Source organism: Haliotis asinina, chromosome 2 (assembly GCF_037392515.1).
Source record: "Haliotis asinina isolate JCU_RB_2024 chromosome 2, JCU_Hal_asi_v2, whole genome shotgun sequence".
NCBI classification, from domain to species: Eukaryota; Metazoa; Mollusca; class Gastropoda; order Lepetellida; family Haliotidae; genus Haliotis; species Haliotis asinina.
The window spans coordinates 22,908,099-22,929,956 of record NC_090281.1 but is presented as its reverse complement, the minus strand read 5'-3'; the positions used below and the strand labels follow the sequence as shown (position 1 = coordinate 22,929,956).

The 21,858-nt window shown below is 39.0% G+C and overlaps 1 protein-coding gene and 1 pseudogene across 1 annotated transcript; one reads left to right on the top strand and one right to left on the bottom strand.

Moving 5' to 3' along the window:
* The first annotated feature begins 3,498 nt into the window (after positions 1-3,498).
* LOC137271649 (neuronal acetylcholine receptor subunit alpha-10-like) lies at positions 3,499-10,940 on the top strand (annotated as a pseudogene).
* A 4,106-nt stretch (positions 10,941-15,046) lies between these two features.
* LOC137272357 (histidine N-acetyltransferase-like) lies at positions 15,047-17,691 on the bottom strand. Its single transcript, XM_067804729.1, has 3 exons — positions 17,530-17,691; positions 15,945-16,175; positions 15,047-15,764 (listed from the first exon to the last, which is right to left on the bottom strand). Exons 1-3 carry the CDS (start codon positions 17,689-17,691, stop codon positions 15,249-15,251), a joined length of 909 nt encoding a protein of 302 aa, XP_067660830.1. The 3' UTR covers positions 15,047-15,248.
* Positions 17,692-21,858: the final 4,167 nt, after the last annotated feature.

The window sequence follows — 21,858 nt, the reverse complement described above, 5'->3', positions numbered from 1 at the left end:
TTTGTACCGGAAAAAAGTAAAGTATCTCCTTTCTTGCTCTTGAGCCATAAAGTTGGGGGATAATCACGTAGATTTTGATGTTTAAACATATCCAAGACCTTTTTAGTGTTGTATTTGTTTACCACTTATTATGCTCATTTTCAGTCAATTATGAATAGATAAATCAAACATACACACATTTACTCAAAAAGTTTAACAGTCCAAAGGAGGTGTTCATTGTTTCAGAATATTTTGTACTATTCAAAAGTTATGTATTTCTCGTCTCTTCATGAACCTGTGAAGCACTAGATACTAGACACACGAAATTTACAAGAAGCATGGCAAAATTGAGAAAAATGTTTACTTTAAAGGCCCAGATTCTAGACAATCAGATGCTTAATATTTCCACTCAGTCTCAAGAAGTATTGTAGTAAAAAAAAAGAAATATGTTCATCACAGAAAAAAAAACAGATGAGAGCTGACAGCGATAAATTACGCTTCTTTACCTTGCAGCGTGATCCAGCGTTCACATAAACACCATTTGGCGACGTTTTCAGCAAATCACATTATAGACTGTCAACCACGACATGATCAACGCTGTTATAGCATTCTAATATGGGCAACATTATGGCAATTCCGGACAAAATATATCGAAATGTAATGCTGAAAACACCTGCATGCTTCTTTTTTTAAACTGTGTATTATGAGTGATTGATTGAGCGAGTTTAGTTTTACGTCGCACTCAGCAATATTCCAGCTATATGGCGGCGGTTTGTAAATAATCGAGTCTGAACCAGACAATCCAGAGATCAACAACATGAGCATCGATCTGCACAACTGGGAATCCATGACATGTGTCAACCCGATCCCGTTAGTCGCCTCTTACGACAAGCATAGTGGCCTTTTATGGCAAGCATGGGTTGCTGAAGGCCCATTCTACCCAGGGACCTTCACTGGACGTGTGTATTATAAAGTGGACATCATATCATATAGTGATGAACTTTTTCATCACTAGGGTCACTAATATCATATGCCTATCATATTAATTCTGAATATATCATAGTTTACTAGGATCACTAATGGCGTAATTTTGTAAACAACATATTGTGCCCCTTTAAACCACAGAACAAATATAACGGCGCATATTAGTTTGTAGTTTGAATTTTTGTTTTGAAAAAACTTTGAGTACTCGACTCTTTTGTTGGTAGGGGAAATCTTTCCATCACTTTACGATAGACGGGAAGACAGACTGATAATAGTATTTTACTGAATGATAATTATTAATCCTCATATATGGAAAAAGGTTAAGCTCTCCTAAACATGTTGACTGCCAACAGAACTAAGTTCAAGTTGACTGCCAACAGAACTAAGTTCAAGTTCAAGTTCAGCTTGTGTGTGACAATCCGTATGACTTTAATGTTGTTTACTTGGTCATTTAAAACGTAAACTTATTGATATCGATACAAATAATTGGCTTCTAAAACTCGTGGACGACAGGAGGCAAGTTAATGGGAATAAGTTATCCACGTACCGTCTCTACAAAACTGCTTTTTGTACCTCAGAACATGTGAAATCTCTCAACGACAGGGTTGCCCGTAGCTATTTAGCAAAATGTAAAAGTGGCACACTTCCCCTAACAATGGAGACTGGCCGTTTCACAGAACCCGAAATCCCGCTTGAGAACCGTCTATGCAAGTTTTGCAGTTCTAACGTCACGGAAGCCGAGGTTCATTTTTGGACGACACGCAGTTTGTATTCAGCAGTAAGAAGCCCGCTTTGGAATCGCGCTTCGTCCTTAGATCAAAATTTCCTCCACCTGTCTGCGAGGGATCAGCTTGTATTTCTCATGAAACAACCAAGCCTTAACCACTCCCTGCCGCTTTGATTAAAATATGTTTAGACTCTCTCAAAATGTTAGCTAAGATGTGATGATTTATTTATTTATTTATTTATTTATTTATTTATTTATTTATTTATTTATTTATTTATTTATTTATTTATTTTCGTAACGCTATTTTAATGCAAGCACATCCACTATCGCTGACTTTCGTTGTTACCTTTGAGCACCTATGGTGCTTTTATATGTATTTTAAGGAGAATTAGTGTCTTATAGGCCTATGTTGGCCTGGTGACATTTTATCTGATATTTTGATATTTTAAACTGTGTCTAACGATTACATCACTTGACACTTAAATAAAATATTTTCTTCTTCTTCTTCTTCTTCTTCTTCTTCTTCTTCTTTCCATAACTCCTGAATACCCTTTAAATCAGTTGGTTGGGAAGTGAACGTCCACTACATATATATAGTAAAGGAAAAGTGATTGTACATAGTATTAAATTGCTTAACGCAAGAGTTGTTTGTCCTAAATAAATACGTAGCCATGCACTTTGTATGACATTTTGTGCATAATGAACTTACTGACTTTTTGTATGCATTTTGATACAAGTTCACACACCTGATATTGAAAATTGAAGGACGATTGGTTATTCCCTGACTGTTGTGGAAAATACGTTAATTTCATACGTGCACGGCACGCCACGACTTACAGAAAATCAGCGTGGCGTCCTGACTTACGCCCAATTAGTTCCAGAACTAAAGAAAACCGTCTGAGAGAGCACTACATTCGGCTCCAATGTCACTGACGTGCACGTTTTGCCTGGTGTAGACAACATTTAGGTTACAATTTTGTTCACAGATGAGTCTAGAATCCATGTGCAAAGCTCAGGTGGCAGGACAGGGGTGTACAGACGGCGAGGTGAACGGATTGATGGATGGATAGATGATGGAGCAGTGGATGGGTGATGTACAGATGATAGGTGGACAGATGGATGGATAAATGGGTGGTCGATAGATGGCTAGGTGGACAGTGATGTGTGGGTAGATGATGGATTGGTGGAAGGATGATGGATTGGTGGATGATAGATAGATAGATAGATAGATAGATAGATAGATAGAGGGGTGGTGGGTGGATAGATGATGGATAGGTGGGCGAATGGTGGATGGATAGATGAGGCATAGATAGAGAGGTGGTTGATGGATGATAGATGATGGACAGGTGGACGAATGATGGATGGATGGATGTATATATTTAATGGATAGATGGAGTCATGTTTGATGGATGATTAATTGGAAGGTGGATGGATGGGCGCTAGAGTGAGTGTGGTAGTACTTTACACTGTAACATACCATTCTCAACAAGTAGGGGATATTCCATTTTGCGAGCATACCACTAGCCAGCGCCAATGTCATATGAGAAAAAGTAATATATATCCAAAAGATGAAACATTTCCTAAGGAACTGAATAAATTGTCACAGTTTCCCTTCATTTCTCGTCATCGTGCGTCACAGAAATATTCAAGAGAAACGCGGCACAAAAGGTTTGACAGAAATCTTTGACAGAATTGTGAGTTTTGCTTCGTTTCAGACAACACCGTGACTGCTGCAACAGTTCCTGGGCAGATTCAGCCTTCAACAGCAATATTTGCACCTTCCATCCAATTTCCGCCCACTCAAGAGGATGGGAAACTGTCCACTTTGCCTTCTTTTCTTCATCGTCATTGCCGTGGGTGAGCTATATGACATAGACTTGTAAAGAAACAGATAGAAAATATATATTTTTCCAGTTTCGTAACAGGACTCCTTCTGCTGACAACTTGCATAAAATTACTGGCCAACATACTGCCCTTTCACTTATCATACCTTAAGGAAAGAGTATAAATATGAAACATATATATCCTTTTATTTGTGATAGCTTACTTTTCATATTCAAAATCGTTGGTTAGTGAACGGAGGTTGTCACAAATAAGCCGATTTTAAATGGCTATTTTTCATTTTTATACTCCCTTATTTGTTGTACAGCTCGTGCTTCATGCACGCGGATTTGGCACATTGTCCGATACTTACGTCAGTTCAAGCCTCCGTACAGCATCGTCATAAATGGGACTATGATGCATTTTGGCAAACGGTTTTTTTTTCAAGTTTGGGTTCAAACCTGTACCATCGTATATTTTTTTCAGTTGTCTGTGTAATAACCTTCTTTAGTCTGGAAGCTTATATCAAACTCCGTAACATTTGATATGTTTTAATCACACTAATCTGTTGAATCACACACGAAATGAAGTAGAATCAATAGATTCTAATGACTTTACTACAAAACCTTTAGGACAACATGAATTTATTCTGTTGACCATCCATGACCTTTCCTGGACTATGTGGTATTCTTCAAGTAATTCGACTCCATATTCACTGCACATTATACCTTTTCATCACCCCAGCACCCGTTGCAGCTGACACCTACTTACAAAAATACGGGAAACTGAGGCAAGCATTAATCCATCCGTCAAAATACAACTAGAAAGTGAGACCTGAAATTGAGACCATCGTCAACATTACTCTTGATCTAAGAACTCTGGACAAATTGGTAAGTGCTTGGTGGTTAGAATATAGTGAGTGAGTGAGTTAAAATTTATCGTCTCGTCACATCGGTATTATTTCAGCCATATCGTGACGAGAACAATTAATTATAAAAATACATATTAATTAATGGTACATTGTAAAAACCCGTCAACGAAGGACAGTAGAACTAATTAGATTATCACAGAGAAGAATGTAAAACTAGTAATTCGATCTAAAACAGTTGAACTATAAAGGCAATACAATATAAAAATGGGCTATAGATTGCCAACAGCTGAAGATAGATCACCACACTAAGGACCATGGGTTAGAATATAGACTTCGAGGATGGAGTAAGGATAAATTGATAGTTTAGTCTGAGAGCTACTACAACTTGAGACGCATCTCTAGATAGTTACAACAAGGTAGGAAATGGGGTCTCCACTCTAACTATAGTTGTCTCAATTGTGTTTCATTTCATTTAAGAATGGTCAATTCATCACTAACACAAATAATTGCAACAAAACCAAATTTTATACAGTCACATGAAATCGATGGACCAACGCTGATGATTAGTCTCATAATTTTCGTCACCCGAATAGGAAAGTTGTTTAATAAACAATCATTATTTTGTTGTCACTTTTCGTTATATTCCACTACGGGAGGGGCACTTGCTGGCAGAACAGCCAGGTAATAACCAAGCATGTGTAGTGAAATTTCAATTTCACACGAGCATCTCGCACACCAGGCTGTTCTGCCAGGAAGGGGTCCCCTCTCGTGGAAGAAAACGGAAGGTGACAACAAAATAGTGCTGAACCATTAATTAATGCGTCTTATAACTGGGAGTTCTCACAAATGGGAGGACGCCATTTAAAACTGTACAGTGAGTGAAGACAACCCGGATTTAAGATTGTGTAGCGAGTGAAGACAGGGTGGATTTAAAACCTGTATAGCAGGTGAAGGCAAGGCGGATTCAAAACTGTATAGTGAATGAAGACAGGCCGGATTTAAAACTGTATAGGGAGTGAAAGCAGCGTGGATTTTTTTAAAAGAAAGGGAGTGAAGGTAGGGCGGATTTAAAACTGTGTAGCGAGTGAAGGCAGTGCGGAGTTTATACAAGAAAGTGAGAAAAGGCAGGGCGGGTTTATTTGAAACTGTACAGATAACAAAGGGAAACCGATGCATAAAGAGCAAAGGTAACAATTGAACAGGCCGTGGACTGGCAGAACTTTAACGATTCCAACGTAAAGATGAATGTATAAAAGACACAGAGGAAAGAAGGAGGTTAATATACAGGCAGGGGGTCGGGTGGTTAACAAAGGATAACAATCTGAATGGGAGTCTTCGTACACATTCCGAAGAATGCAAATGAGCTTTCATTTTAGTTACATTGGGTTTGTTTGTTTTGGACCTTTTACATAGATATTAATAAAGTAAGAGTATTTGATAGCATTTGAAATTAATCTTCCACTAATAATCCGTGTTTGTACAATGTCTTGTAAGTGATTGTTACAAACATCACCTTACTCAAAATTTCCTTGCAATTAATCAGTCATGTGTCCAGGATGTTGGTTTGATTCCCCGTGTTTTCAGGACATCGCATCCCAGACTTTCAGTACCACGTTTCAGCTGTATATGATGAGTGCAGACTTAACCCTTCCTGTCACACATGAAGGCATATCTTTGTATGAAAACACAAAGAGACGAGTGGTAGTTACTGAGGCAGCCTTCTGTCATCAACTTCCTTAAATGGCATGAACGGGAACACTTTTTATGACAGTCAATTTCTTTATTGCTGTGGATGCGACGTTTCGGTGTAGATCCCTCAGTAGCGACCTTCGTGACAAGCAGGCGGGGCAAGTAATCTGGGCGAATACACTTGGTTGCTACAGGTAGATTGGCGAATACGTACATGCAATACATACTGACCATGGCGTATACCGCTATGACCAATACTGCTACTGTTCAACACGTTTCTGGTGGAGTGATTTAGTTCAGCAGAACACCATCACGACACCATTCGCATGAGAAACTTGAGTTTTTCAATACTTAGACGACAACCCGTTTCCCTCGTGTTTCAAATGGAATGTTCGGGGGGGGGGGGGGGGGGCGTTCCCATATATGCAAAATGGGGTCATTTGTCAGGTCGTGGTTCATCTAATATTTGTCAAGCAGTAACTTCTTTAATGGGAGTACTAATGTAGGCATTCTAATAAAACCATTCTCAAGGTCAGCTTCCATGATTAAACTTAATCTCAGAATACCATCAGGATAAGAAATGAGGGACAGAAATACTTTCACGGTACACAGTACTGGGAAATAGTGAAACTTATACTCACGCGCATAATTCGACAAAAAGGAAAACAATGAATAAAACAGGTATTTCACCATTTGCTGCTGACATCATTATTTTGGGATCCAAACCGCAATTATAAAATTCTCCACGAGTTAACGTTTCGGTGTAGATGCTAAGACTGTTATCAAGAATAACATTGATAACAGTAGTGCGTACCTTCAGTGTTACCAGTGTTGACAAACAACAACTTAGACCATGTCAATTCTGCTTCAATTTTTCAAGTGTTTATCATAGGTCATACATCCTGAAGAAAAGCATTGTTGGTTTGGGTTTTTTTGTTTTGTTTTTGTTTCTTATTCGTTTTAAATGGATAAAATGTGTCATTGGCAGTTGCTGTTTTCTTCTTACTAATTGTATGCATATGTAACTTGAACCAACCAACCGTTCTCTATGCTCCAGTCATGGATCGATGAGCGACTCACTTGGTCATCAAAGACTAATATCGACTATCTGATATACAGCATCAAAGAGATATGGACACCAAATCTTGTTATTACAAATTAGTAAGTATATTTTCTAGTCGCAATGAAGAGATTTTTTTTAAACGTTTAAGAAGGTTCACATAGACAATGTGCTCCTTCAAATATGGTAACATACTATGCCAGGCACAAATATTGCTATTAGGTTCAATATTGCAAGTTAAGATTCTCTTAGCACAATGTGTGAAGGTGGCGGCAGATGCAGATTATTCATCATGAGGTTTACAGCTGAGGCATGTTTAACGAATTTATGTCCAGTCATGGCTTCCGTCAGATGTGAAGCTTTGTCACTGCGTTTAATAGAGGATAATAAACTATACCTTGTGTAATACATTCAAGAGAAATGTGATGACAATTTACCGAGAGCATTCGTCGTTTCTGTTTAATATCAGTTATTTTGTACTACGAGACTTATACAATGTGAATATCCTATTTTATTTTATGAGAAAACTTAGGAAGTAAATACCTTTATTTCCATCCACGTTTCCCCTAAGGGTTAAATGCATTCTAATGCCGCGTTGTTGTTTTCAGTGTAGATAACGTTGGACTGATGGGTATAACTGACGACGGTCCTATCCCCCTCAGGGTGTCAAGAAAGGGCAAAGTGGAGTGGGTTCTCCACGAAGCCACCACGACAACATGTGAGGCAAATGTTATGTTTTACCCGTACGACAATCAGACATGTCACATTGAAATCATGGAGTGGGCGCATCCCGCGAGTGAAGTGGATCTCCGGCCGCTGGACATTAATACGAGTTCTTATGTGAAAGATGGGGAGTGGCGCTTAGAGAACTGTTCTCAAAAAAGGGAACAAGAGACAGGTTCACACAACCAGGTTTATAGAAAGATCAAGTATACTTTCAAATTCCACAGGGACCCTACATGGTATATTCCATTGATGATAGTACCACTGTGTGTTCTGTCGCTTCTGATGCCAGGTATATTCATCGTGTCGGAGCATTCTGGAGAGAAGATGGCATACGGTCTAACAGTGATGCTGTCATTTACGTTCTTCAGTTCCTTTCTTATTCAAAAGCTCCCAACTGTTTCAACCCAAGTCTCCTTGGTGTGTAAGTAAGAAGAATCAATGAGACCAACATTCATGCATAACGCCTGAAAGAACACCCATACGTTCACATCCAGATTAAAATGTATTACCTGATTATCAATCATTAATGTAGTCATATCTGATTTCCCGATATTTGTGATATGACAAATTCGACTTTAGATTCCTTAAAAATATATTAGATTTTGCAAGTTCGAAATGCATAACCACCAATCACGCCTATGTTCTTGAAGAAAACAATTCATTTGTACCACAGTAACTGGAGACAACTATGTAGAGACATAGATATTTACGGGTTTCTGCCATGTGCCATTTAACTTACAAGCTGGCTCAAAACGCATGGAAACGTTTCGAAACATTGAGTTATGCGATAAATTCATCTTATGGACACGAGTACAGTAAGCAGTTTCTCACACACCATACGATCGCACCTGTTTAGTAAAGAATCAACATTTACTTGATTTACATGCTCACATACAACAAAAGTCTCCTGTGACGTCATCCATCCTACTGTCCAATCATATCTAATGTGATTCTCGTCACTAAAGTTCAGGTCATACCTGGCGAATATCAAGGCCAATATGATAATGAAAACAAACTGTGTTACATTCGGGAGCATCCATGAACATTAGGGCTATGTATTGGCAAATGCATTGTATAGAAATATATAGCGATTCAGGTGTCCGTATAAATTGGGAAATTAAGTGTTGGACAGTGAGTGACACTAAGTGTACATATCGGTGTTATTCTGTACATTATAAGAACCTAAACATATATGACAGGGCTTTGATAACAATGATCTCAACAGTAGGTTGCATTCTAGAGGGATTCTACTTTTCTATACAATTTATACTAGTATTGCAGTCTGCCGATTTGCCATTAGATAACGAAGGAAAACATCTGCTTTGAATTAAAGTATGGGTAGATTTTAATTTAAACACTAAAGATAATTACTTAAACCTCACAGATGCCCTATACCCAATATGCCAGCTCTCAGAAATAATATCACAAAGCGGATCGTTCAAACCTGAGAATGAATCTTATTAACCATTTCACTTTTCAGCCGATCCGAATTTATGCGCGTGGAAGTGAAAAAGAGACACTAAATACAACTAAGGTTACACTAAATCCCTATTTCTTGTTTCATATGAAAATACATTTTTATTTTAAAGTGTAAAAAAACGTATTTCTATATTTTATGTCGAGGTTTAGGCAGCATGTCTTTAACTGAGGCCTCGGAGACTGCTCCTGTTTGAAGACATCGTGCGATGATCCATCTGTCTCACTGGTTACACCTGTTATGTGTTCTTTGCGCTTAGTTCACGTATTTTTGTAACGTACAATGTGATCGATATGATATCAAGTCCGTACCAGACCGCCAAACTTTTCTTGCAGTCCAGCCTCGTTTTGAGGTTTCCACGATTTCCAGATTTCCGTTTGTCAGGGTACGCTGTACGACAGAGCACACTGCACGATTGCAAGGATTAGACAGTGCGTAGTGTTGCAATATACAATTGATTAGTTTATTAAATGTGTAGTTACAATTAAAGGACATATTGTTACAGATATGATGACACTGCTCTCTAAATCAAAATAACTATTCCAGTTGTTCTTATACAACACTATTAAATTTAGGTTTCACTTGTTAAAAGAGGCAATCATGTGACCATATAACAGTCATTTCTGATTTTCACTTTTCAACAGAAGGTAACCTTTTCGAGAAAAACAAAATGCATGTTTTCCAAAAGCGCATGGATCCTGTTGAAAGTAAAAGATAATTTCTATTATGGTTTTGCTTTTAATCTTAAAGTACTAAACCAAATTATGATAGCTCGTCTTTTCTGAAAGATTTTTGCAAAATATACTGGGTGGCGCTTAACTTTTTATTCACGGTGTACATATATGTAGTTGAATGTACTGTGAATGTGAATGCTTACGATCTTTTAAAAACTCCAACTGAATTGCGTGATACGCTCATTTGGGAGCCCGACATCATGACCATGACCAACTGGGCTCCAGCATTAAACAGCAAACAGAATTCAATTTTTCATTTTCGATGACATTAACTGCCTGTATGTTACATAGGAAGCAAATATGTTTTCGTCTTCAAAGATAATACGATCCGACAAAAAATTGATTAACAACACATATACACGTGACGCCCCAGTAAGTGTATCATAAACATTGACATGGAGTGTTGTTTGGTTGTGTCGAATGAGTGTCACACACTACAGTAAAGATTAATCAATTGATAGTTTCCACATAAACCTTCGAACGGGAACCGTCACTGATATGTTCCAATCACATGAATCTATGTTGCCCAGAGACAGAAGAGATGGAAACTAGCTTTCTGTTTGATGACAAGCAAGGCTTACTTTGCCGTCCTGTATGTGTCAATCACACTGAATGTAATCAATGTTATGTTTGCAGGTGTATACATTGCAACAACGATGACGTGTGGTGCAGCCATGATTGCGGTTTCATTGGCGATGCTTTTCTATGGCGAAAGCAAGGAAAGTAAGGGAAACAAGAAAAAGGCCCGTAAGGACAAAATAAAGCGTATGGAGATTTGGGCTGGTATTTTCTCCTTTGTTGCACACTTAGTGATGGTCATCATCTTAGTGTGTGTTTTGTATTCTCATGCTGGTGCGGACATTACTATATGAGATGTTCTTCCATGTTTATGTGTTGCCATAGTTGTAGCCTTAGTGATCGTTGTAATACAATGTATGAGGAAATGACAGAGATAATGATAGAATTGAAGATGAAGGGGACCCTTTGGCATAGGGAAACCACTTCAGCTGAAGTTGAAGAGTTGGTTTAAAGCGACCATTTACTGGAAACAGGCAGTGACGGACCCCCGACTGTTGCTTATGAATGTTAGTGATTGTGCCCTGACTAATGCATAGGTACTAACATTAGCTTAAAGAAGAAGACAATTTCTTATAACTGCTCTAATAATTTTGACATCTGCAAAGGAGTTTTCATACTTTGAAGAAATGACAATTCATTGTAAACACATGGTATCTAATTAATTGTTAAACATCGTTAAGATAAAGCTCGTTGCGTCAGTATTGCAACTGTGCATTGTACTTGAAAGGTCATGGGGTATAAACCACGGTTACACACATTAAAACATGAATGGTTGCTGATGTCTCTGAGAGTTTCCATATCAAACATTTCAACACATTTACGTTGACTGAAAACAATCCCTATACGCCAAGTGGATACATTGATTTGTAGCTAAAATTAGTTCAACACTGACAAAGCGAAATATTCGCACTTGTCCAAATATGGAGCTACCAAATATGTTAATGAAATGTTTCGTCATTATCTTATTTATTATCATCAGTCTTGGCCTGTTTGTTCTTCGAGCTTTACCGATTTTGAAATGCATTTTTGAAGTTTGCCTAGAGTCCCATGCTCAGGAGGCGGTGGCTCATGGGCCAATCTGGTGGAATTATTAATCTTTTAATACTTCTGCTGGAGTGTATCATCCGGGTATCCTTGGTGCTGCAAGCTGGATGGTATTCATGGTATTGCTAGGGATGTTAAAAACATTAGACGCTTACGTTCGGGTGCGCTGCTAGTTGAATGCGGGAAAGGCAACAAGCAACCAACCTGATTAAATCGTGGGCATTCCGGTTCTCTGCTCACAAAACCTTAAACACAAGTGAGAGATCGTGATCGATTGTTTGATGATATGTAGTGCCTTGATATAGTATCAGAAATGAAGGATCAAGGTTTGCTTTATGTCAAGCGCTTTTCAACTCGGAAAAACAAGGAAACCATCAAAACGAATACGTATCTGTTTACCTTTCCATCTCCAAATGCACCCAAATCAGTGAAGGCAGGCTACTGTAACATTCAATTTGACACCTACATCCCCAACCCGCTCAGGTGTTTTAAATGCCAGAAATATGGACACGGTGTAACTATTTGCACATTGTCTGTTGTATGTGGTTAATGTGGTGAGAAAACACATACAACAAAAGATTGTACTAGTGATTTTAAAAATGTATCAACAGCTCAGGCGACCATTCCTCATTTTCTAAACAGTGTCATATTTGGAAAGAACAAATGGAGATAAACAAAATAGAATTTACTCAAAATATCTCTTTCTCTAAGGCAACAAAATGGTAATGAGATCTCATCTTCCAGAAAGTTATGCTTCAGCAAAAACATCATCTGGGTCTAGCTCTAAAATAACAAAATCATCCACAGGCTGCCAAACTGCCTTGACCTATTGTAATGCGACTCTCCTCAGCTTTTGTACCCTGCTATATCATCTCAGACTGAAGGATCACTTCCTAGTTCCTCAAAGTCTTCTTCTGATCACAAATCATCATCTCAGTCACACTCAAAGTCTCAATCGACAGCTGATAGTCAACAAACTGTTAAAAGTAAACCTAAGCCTAAGCCTGATGCTTCAAAACAACAAAGTGGTAGTCCCCAAAAGGGTCACAAAATAAAATTCAATTGTTCAATAAATATGGGCTCTTGAAGGCATAGACGTGTCTGCAAACGTCCATTCTAGGGCACATAGCTTGTCAACCTGAACAAGGTTGTCGTCCTCCAAAGGAGTGCGGGGTAGATCCCCAGTAAATCCCCCCTAAAGATTGTTTATTCCAATAATATTGTACAATGGAACTGCAGAGGATTGAGGAAAGATTTTAGAATTGCAGCTATTAGTCCAAGACGTTACACCTTCATCGATCTGTTTGCAGGAGACTTAATTAAAACAGGCAGATATCCTGCTTGATTGTACCGAATCCTCCATCATAAGGGAGAAGTATTTAACAGTTAAAACAATTAAAGACCTTTTAAACACAGTCAGCGCTCATTTAATTATTTCTTTTTTAAGGAAATTGGGGTTTTTTTAGTTGAATTATGAGTAATATGTTCTGTAAATAGATGTATTTTTATGACTGGTAGTTTAGATTAGTAGCTTTAGGATTGTTAGTGACTTTACCCTTAAAGGGGGTTGAAGTATTGTAAAATTATTGCCCTGCTGAGAGGGTATGTAAGACCCAAAACATTCCAAGTACATTTGGACATTTTTAATCGTAGTATATGTGTATTTTAATTTGTGGCTAGATGTGACTAAATTGCTAACATCTGAAGGGATGGTGTAAATCCAGCTAGGGTCCATGCAGGAAGCAAAGGTATTGTGCCCATGGTCCCTAGGATGGTGATCTACCTTCAGTTGTTGGTAACCTATAGCCTGTTTTTTATATTGTATTGTGCGAAGAGTGATATTAGTTGTAACTTACCACGCTAGTTTTAATTCAGCTTGTGATATTCTAGTTGTGTTACTGTCCTTCCTCGACAGGTTTTACAATATACATATAGTCTTTTTCATTGTTAAATGTTTTCGTCACGATATGGCTGAAATATTGCCGATGTGAAGTTAAATATTAACTCACTCACTTACTCATTGAATATGTTAGTGGTGGCTTCGCCACTGTGTTTAACTTGCATGTCCAGCATGTATTCATTCGCTAATTTGTATACGATTATTTCCAAATATATGATTAAGAGGTTTATGGGTCCTAAACGTTTGTTTTGTTGTTTGTTTTGTCTGCCATTTGGATTTTGTGATGGTTTGTTTGTTGTGGATGTATGTTTGTGTTGTTGTTGTTGTTGTTGTATCATTTCTGTGGCTAATGAAATTTATCTTTCGAACATTGGAATCAAATTGCAAATGGATTAATGATTATCATTTACCAGATCTAAAAAAATGAATGTGTGATTTTCATATATTTGTTCAAATTATTCGACATTAGCTCTTAACAAGTTATAGGTAGGCTGTCTACAAGGAATCATTCCAAGGACGAGGCTTTTGTTAAAAGACCTTTCCAAATATGTACGACTGGAGAATTCATGGAGAGATTTGTAAAAGCAATGTATTCCTTGAAAGGCCATTACCAGTCGGAGATTTGGCCTAGGGTTCGGCCTCAGCAACCCATGCTTGTCGTAAGAGCCGACTAAAGGGATAGGATGGGCGCCCACTAGTACATGTATTTGATTGATACATGCCTACGTATCCCAACTGCGTAGATCGGCGTTAATGCTGGTCATCACTGGATTCTCTACTACAGACTCTATCAAGTTACAAACCGCAGGCATAAAGCCGGAATATTGCTGTGTGCGCATCAAACCAAAAAGGACAAAATTAAAGACAGGAGAATTCATGACGCGTCGTGACAAAATATCAGTGTACACTATCAGACAATATCAGTGTCTGTTTCTAAATACTAACATGCAGTTTTGGTGAATCACCGATTGTTAAGTTTGGCATAAAAATTCTTTCTTTTCTTTGCCTGTGATTCAGGTTTATTGTTATGTTTAGACCCGTGAAGGTCCCGGGGTAGAATAGGCCTTCAGCAACGTATGCTTGCCATAAAAGGCGACTATGCTTGTCGTAAGTGGCGACTAAAGGGGTAGGGTGGTCAGGCTTGTTGACTTGGTTGACACATATTTAAAAACTTTTAAAACTGACAAATAGAAAAATGTAATTCACCAGATTAAAAGTTGCAACCATTTATATATGAATGATACTGTCATGGCTATTGTAATTCCATAGACATCTTTACGGACCCTTAACCGAATTATTCTTGGAAAGTCAATTACATGGCCTCAAGGTATTCTACAACCCCATGGTCTTTCTAGTCCTAATGTATAAATGTACTCATAACCATTGTGTTATCTAAGTACCTTACTCTGATGGGTTGACGGGGATGAGGTAATAAACAACGTAAAAAACTTTAAAACGTGTTGGACCATATACTAATATAACAAGAACCTCACACTTAAAGCAGGGCCGCTGTCCTGACTCAACCATTTATCGAAAGGGTCTTGCAACCTTACTTTGACCACGCAAACAAAAGGCCACACATTAACACAGTGTTTCCTTAAGAAATGTCGTCCTCATCACATGCACAAATACAAAACGCGACACATGTTCACATAGGTCATTCTGAAACACATCTTCTAAAGTAATGCTCCTCTGAATGAAATTGCTCCAGGTAAACAGCCCCGACGCGTTTCAGGATATTGTCAAGTACATCAACAGGGAATGTTTGAGGGGTAAAGATAGTAACAGTTGTTTTTCCTTTGTTAAATTCCCGAATGAATGCCAAATGAGCCTTTAAATGATCTCCGAATTCTTCAGACGACGATCCGTATATATCTAAAATATAACGAAAGCCTAACTTAGCGTTGTAGTAATGTCCAGTCGTCACCAGCTTATACAGGGAGCTATAGGATGGAGTGCCGAACAGGACAGTTCGTTTGTTAAAAATACTTGGAAAGTTGCCCTCCACTAATTTGTAGGGCACGCGGTGTACAAAGATGATTCCTTCCGGAAACAGGAAGTGACGTGTTTCCGGGTTAGAGAGCAAGCGGCGAAGGTCCTTCGGGGTCAAAGGCTGAAGGTCATATGATGCCTCTTCAACAAAACTTTCTGGTATCTCATATGTATACAGCTTCTGAAAGACATTGGAGCAGAACGTTTAGTTGTATCCATGACATTGTATTTGTGAATGGACACAGACCAGTTGAGATGAACACTACACATATTAATGGGGTCTAATTGGATTACAAAATTGTAAATATAAGAGACAAATGAATTGTTGTATAGAATGGAAGAAATTAAACGCCTTAATTACCTGCATAGTTATATGTTCAAAGCCACTATCTGGTCGTAGCAGTTTCTGAATTATCTCGTTGAACACAACCACCTTTTCGTGTTTCACTGATTTGATCTTCGACATTGTTTGGTATAAATGGCTCCTCAGGGCTCTGTAGTAACCTTGACCTTGGTAGGCCTCCTTGACCCTCCCAGCTCTCAGAACAAATGCTTCCCGGTTGTCAATCAAAGCTCCACACAGGAAACCAATCTGAGGAGTAGCAAAGGGATACATTTTGCGGGAAAACTAGCAGTCATTTTGATGGCACGAGTGACTGGTGTTTTTTATCAGTCTAATGGTAATTACTCTATTTACACATAAATGATTTCTCAAACAGATACACCAGGCAGCTGCTAAATTTATTTAATATTCATTCATCGAATGCATGATACTACAGAGTGGAAGTATCTATTCACACCACCCAATAAAAGAAACTGAACATGGTTGATGCATGTCAACGTACCGTGTGGCCATGATCTCAACCACTAGATTACGTGGTGCAGATTAAATCATTTACAGTACCTAGTTGTAGAGCACAAATATAGCTGGATGCAATGTGAAACACCTAGGAAGTCTTGCATGCCTCTATATTCACTCATACTTTTTACCACAGGTCCCCACTGATGGTCAGAAAAACGACAAAATAAGTCATGGTTTACTATCCAGTTCCCCTACTATATAACCTAGTATATCAAGGTGCATCACAAAGATACAACATGATCGAAAACCGGACATTAACGCACATATAAATCAATATACATGTATATAATTTCCCTGTCATTTTTGTCCGTGCATTTGTCATCATTTTATCAATCAGTTTGATTGCGCTGAGGATACAGCACAGCAACTCGGTCTATGGCTATTACATATATCCAACAAATACACCCCAAGGAAAGCGTTTGCATATGCCCCCTACACACATCGGAAATATGGACAAAAGCTTAGGGTGGAGTAACATCTGTGTTCCATCCCTTACAGGTGTGCAATGTGTGAAGCCTGTCTCTTGAATCACCCATTGTGATGCTGGTGTAAAAGTAGTAAAACTGTAGAAAGTCATGCTTACTCTTTGCTATACCGTGAGTGAGTATGATTTTACGTCCCTTTTACCACACTGGGGAAAGCTCTTCCTGGTCTGCAGGTCACATTATCTCACGTTTCCTAGTTTCCAGTGATACCAGCAGTAAAACCCACCTCAGGGACAACATATGTCATATTTGGGATTTCACTTTCTTAGTAAAGTACAAATTCTAGTACTTGGTTTGGTTGAGTCCCATCCGGGATTCGAACCGGCACCCTCAGAGTCAGGCACCTAAGCGCCAGCACACAAAGTCAGCTGCCAAGCCCGCTCAGCCACCGCGACTTCCACAAAATGAAAGCTGGACAACTGGTAGTCTAGACTGCGTACTTTGTGTACCCCTCTGATGAGTGTAAATTGGGACCTTAGGGACGCTTCATTTCTTGATTTGTCCCAAATGGTAAATGGTCTAAATTATGAGGCAATATTAAGTGTCGATATTTTATCCTAAAGAGGGCATTAATCTAGACAAACAGGTTGTTTACTTACCACTTCTCCATCTACAATACATATGAAGTTCAAGTTGTTGTCGTCCTCCATTAACTCAGCATATTTACAAGGGAGATAATCCACTCCGTTGTACACTTCACCGATCGCTAAAACACTTTCATAGTCCCCAAGAGTTGCCCGTCGAATAGTATAGTTGCTCATCGTGGCTGCAATATATATTTAACATATGAAATAACAAGAATACTGAAATGGAATTCTGCACAATGTGATAACATGTCAGCGTGGGGAATAATGACGTCATCATTCTTCTTTACATCAATATCGTGAGATCATTCATATATGTTCCAATACATGGAATTATTAACCAACGCGCGAGATAAAAGTAACACTAAACTTATGTTCAGACACATGTAACAAACGATTGATTTTCAACGATTTTAAACTTTCTTATCTCATGTGTCGTGGAACACCAAAGTCGTATATCATGTGACCTGACGTGCAACACTCAAGGGGTACACCTTGTGACCTGACGAGCAAGACTCATATGGTACGTCGTGTATTGACGTGCAGCTCTCACGTGGTACATCTAGTGACCAGGCGCGTAACGCTCAAATGGTACATTATGTGATTTGGCGTGTAACATTCAAATGGTGCGTCTTGTAACCTGACGTGCACCACACAAGTGGTACATTTTGTGACCTGACGTGCAACACTCAAGTGGTACACCTAGTGACCTGACATGGAAAACGTAACTGGAACATCTAGTGACCTGTCCCTCGTCGTGTCCTCATGTAACTCAAACATTAAGCTCTCATATAACGTAAGGTTGTTCAGAGAAACGCAAAACTCTCAAATATGTAGATCACGAAAACTGCTTAACCTAATTGTTGTGCTCGTCGTGTCAATGACACAGGTTACCTGTGTAACTGCGAAAGCGGCCCTGTGATCTCAGCTCTGTCCATACGAGTGATCTCCGGCCCATATGTACTCACTGTGAGTCCATATACCAAACACAGAAAGGTTAGAATTCGTAACTTTACCTGCAAAATAGTGTTGTTGTGTATAAAATCCTCTAACGGTGACGTCCACTTGTGCGGTGACCTCATACAGTCACGTGTCAGTGTTTCTTCAATCCAAGTACGACTGACCTAGGATGTAGGTTAGGCGATACTGTAATCTGAGTTTACCCAGGGACTTTTTCAATCAGGTCTCTCGCTGGGTGTCAGCATGGGCCGTTGTTGATGAACCCGTATCAGCCAAAGTCCACACTTCCTGTCAGGTTTGTAGTGTCCTTAACTATCAGTAACTTCACCTATGCCAGTTCAACGTCAGTTACCGAGCCTCAAGCATATCCCAAACCCCACAGTTTCAAACCCAGAACCAAAGGTGGGTATTGTCTCTGGGTTTTTTTTATTTTATTTTTGTTTAAAAATACTACAAAAATACTATTTGATGATAAAATGACCTGTCGCTGTCGTGGTGCAATGAAAACACTCAGGTTAAGGCGATTCAATGCCTTATGGTAGTCAGATCATATCCGGTTTCAGACAACTCATACCTGATAGTGACAGTTCATACCTGATAGTGACAGTTCATACCTAATAGCAGACAGTTCATACCTGATAGCAGACAGTGCATACCTGATAGCAGACAGTTCATACCTGATAGCAGACAGATCATACCTAATAGCAGACAGATCATACCTGATAGCAGACAGTTCATACCTAATAGCAGACAGATCATACCTAATAGCAGACAGTTCATACCTAATAGCAGACAGATCATACCTGATAGCAAACAGATCATACCTAATAGCAGACAGTTCATACCTAATAGCAGACAGATCATACCTGATAGCAGACAGATCATACCTGATAGCAGACAGTTCATACCTAATAGCAGACAGATCATACCTGATAGCAGACAGATCATACCTGATAGCAGACAGTTCATACCTGATAGTGACACTTCATACTTGATAGTTGAAGCTGGTTTTAGAAAAAAAATATTCATCCATCACGTTTTTACGTTATATGCAGTAGTCCAAAAATGTTTACCATGTCGTAAACACAAATTATATGTTGTTTTAAAAAAGCCTTTGATACAGTCGATCGTCATAAATTATGGTATTGTTTGAAAAGGGCTGGGCTACAACGGAAAGTGTTTAATGCATTAAAATCAATGTGTTCAAATATTAAATCATGTGTACGTTGTAACTTTGGCATTACTGACTTTTTCTTTTGCCCCTCTGGCTTACGTCAGGGATGCATATTGAGTCCTCTTCTATTTTCTTTTTTCATTAGCGAATTATATCATGAAATTTCAAGCAACCACTTCTCCATCTACAATACATATGAAGTTCAAGTTGTTGTCGTCCTCCATTAACTCAGCATATTTACAAGGGAGATAATCCACTCCGTTGTACACTTCACCGATCGCTAAAACACTTTCATAGTCCCCAAGAGTTGCCCGTCGAATAGTATAGTTGCTCATCGTGGCTGCAATATATATTTAACATATGAAATAACAAGAATACTGAAATGGAATTCTGCACAACGTGATAACATGTCAGCGTGGGGAATAATGACGTCATCATTCTTCTTTACATCAATATCGTGAGATCATTCATATATGTTCCAATACATGGAATTATTAACCAACGCGCGAGATAAAAGTAACACTAAACTTATGTTCAGACACATGTAACAAACGATTGATTTTCAACGATTTTAAACTTTCTTATCTCATGTGTCGTGGAACACCAAAGTCGTATATCATGTGACCTGACGTGCAACACTCAAGGGGTACACCTTGTGACCTGACGAGCAAGACTCATATGGTACGTCGTGTATTGACGTGCAGCTCTCACGTGGTACATCTAGTGACCAGGCGCGTAACGCTCAAATGGTACATTATGTGATTTGGCGTGTAACATTCAAATGGTGCGTCTTGTAACCTGACGTGCACCACACAAGTGGTACATTTTGTGACCTGACGTGCAACACTCAAGTGGTACACCTAGTGACCTGACATGGAAAACGTAACTGGAACATCTAGTGACCTGTCCCTCGTCGTGCCCTCATGTAACTCAAACATTAAGCTCTCATATAACGTAAGGTTGTTCAGAGAAACGCAAAACTCTCAAATATGTAGATCACGAAAACTGCTTAACCTAATTGTTGTGCTCGTCGTGTCAATGACACAGGTTACCTGTGTAACTGCGAAAGCGGCCCTGTGATCTCAGCTCTGTCCATACGAGTGATCTCCGGCCCATATGTACTCACTGTGAGTCCATATACCAAACACAGAAAGGTTAGAATTCGTAACTTTACCTGCAAAATAGTGTTGTTGTGTATAAAATCCTCTAACGGTGACGTCCACTTGTGCGGTGACCTCATACAGTCACGTGTCAGTGTTTCTTCAATCCAAGTACGACTGACCTAGGATGTAGGTTAGGCGATACTGTAATCTGAGTTTACCCAGGGACTTTTTCAATCAGGTCTCTCGCTGGGTGTCAGCATGGGCCGTTGTTGATGAACCCGTATCAGCCAAAGTCCACACTCCCTGTCAGGTTTGTAGTGTCCTTAACTATCAGTAACTTCACCTATGCCAGTTCAACGTCAGTTACCGAGCCTCAAGCATATCCCAAACCCCACAGTTTCAAACCCAGAACCAAAGGTGGGTATTGTCTCTGGGTTTTTTTTATTTTATTTTTGTTTAAAAATACTACAAAAATACTATTTGATGATAAAATGACCTGTCGCTGTCGTGGTGCAATGAAAACACTCAGGTTAAGGCGATTCAATGCCTTATGGTAGTCAGATCATATCCGGTTTCAGACAACTCATACCTGATAGTGACAGTTCATACCTGATAGTGACAGTTCATACCTAATAGCAGACAGTTCATACCTGATAGCAGACAGTGCATACCTGATAGCAGACAGTTCATACCTGATAGCAGACAGATCATACCTAATAGCAGACAGATCATACCTGATAGCAGACAGTTCATACCTAATAGCAGACAGATCATACCTAATAGCAGACAGTTCATACCTAATAGCAGACAGATCATACCTGATAGCAAACAGATCATACCTAATAGCAGACAGTTCATACCTAATAGCAGACAGATCATACCTGATAGCAGACAGATCATACCTGATAGCAGACAGTTCATACCTAATAGCAGACAGATCATACCTGATAGCAGACAGATCATACCTGATAGCAGACAGTTCATACCTGATAGTGACACTTCATACTTGATAGTTGAAGCTGGTTTTAGAAAAAAAATATTCATCCATCACATTTTTACGTTATATGCAGTAGTCCAAAAATGTTTACCATGTCGTAAACACAAATT

What these genes read in the sequence shown, in the direction of transcription:
- LOC137272357 (XM_067804729.1), bottom strand. Translation starts at nt 17,691, where the DNA reads ATGAGCAACTATACTATTCGACGGGCAACTCTTGGGGACTATGAAAGT. An exon ending in GTATTGTAGATGGAGAAGTG is followed by an intron (nt 16,176 to 17,529) that starts GTAAGTAAACAA and finishes GCTACTCCTCAG; the next exon opens with ATTGGTTTCCTGTGTGGAGC. An exon ending in TTGAACATATAACTATGCAG is followed by an intron (nt 15,765 to 15,944) that starts GTAATTAAGGCG and finishes AATGTCTTTCAG; the next exon opens with AAGCTGTATACATATGAGAT.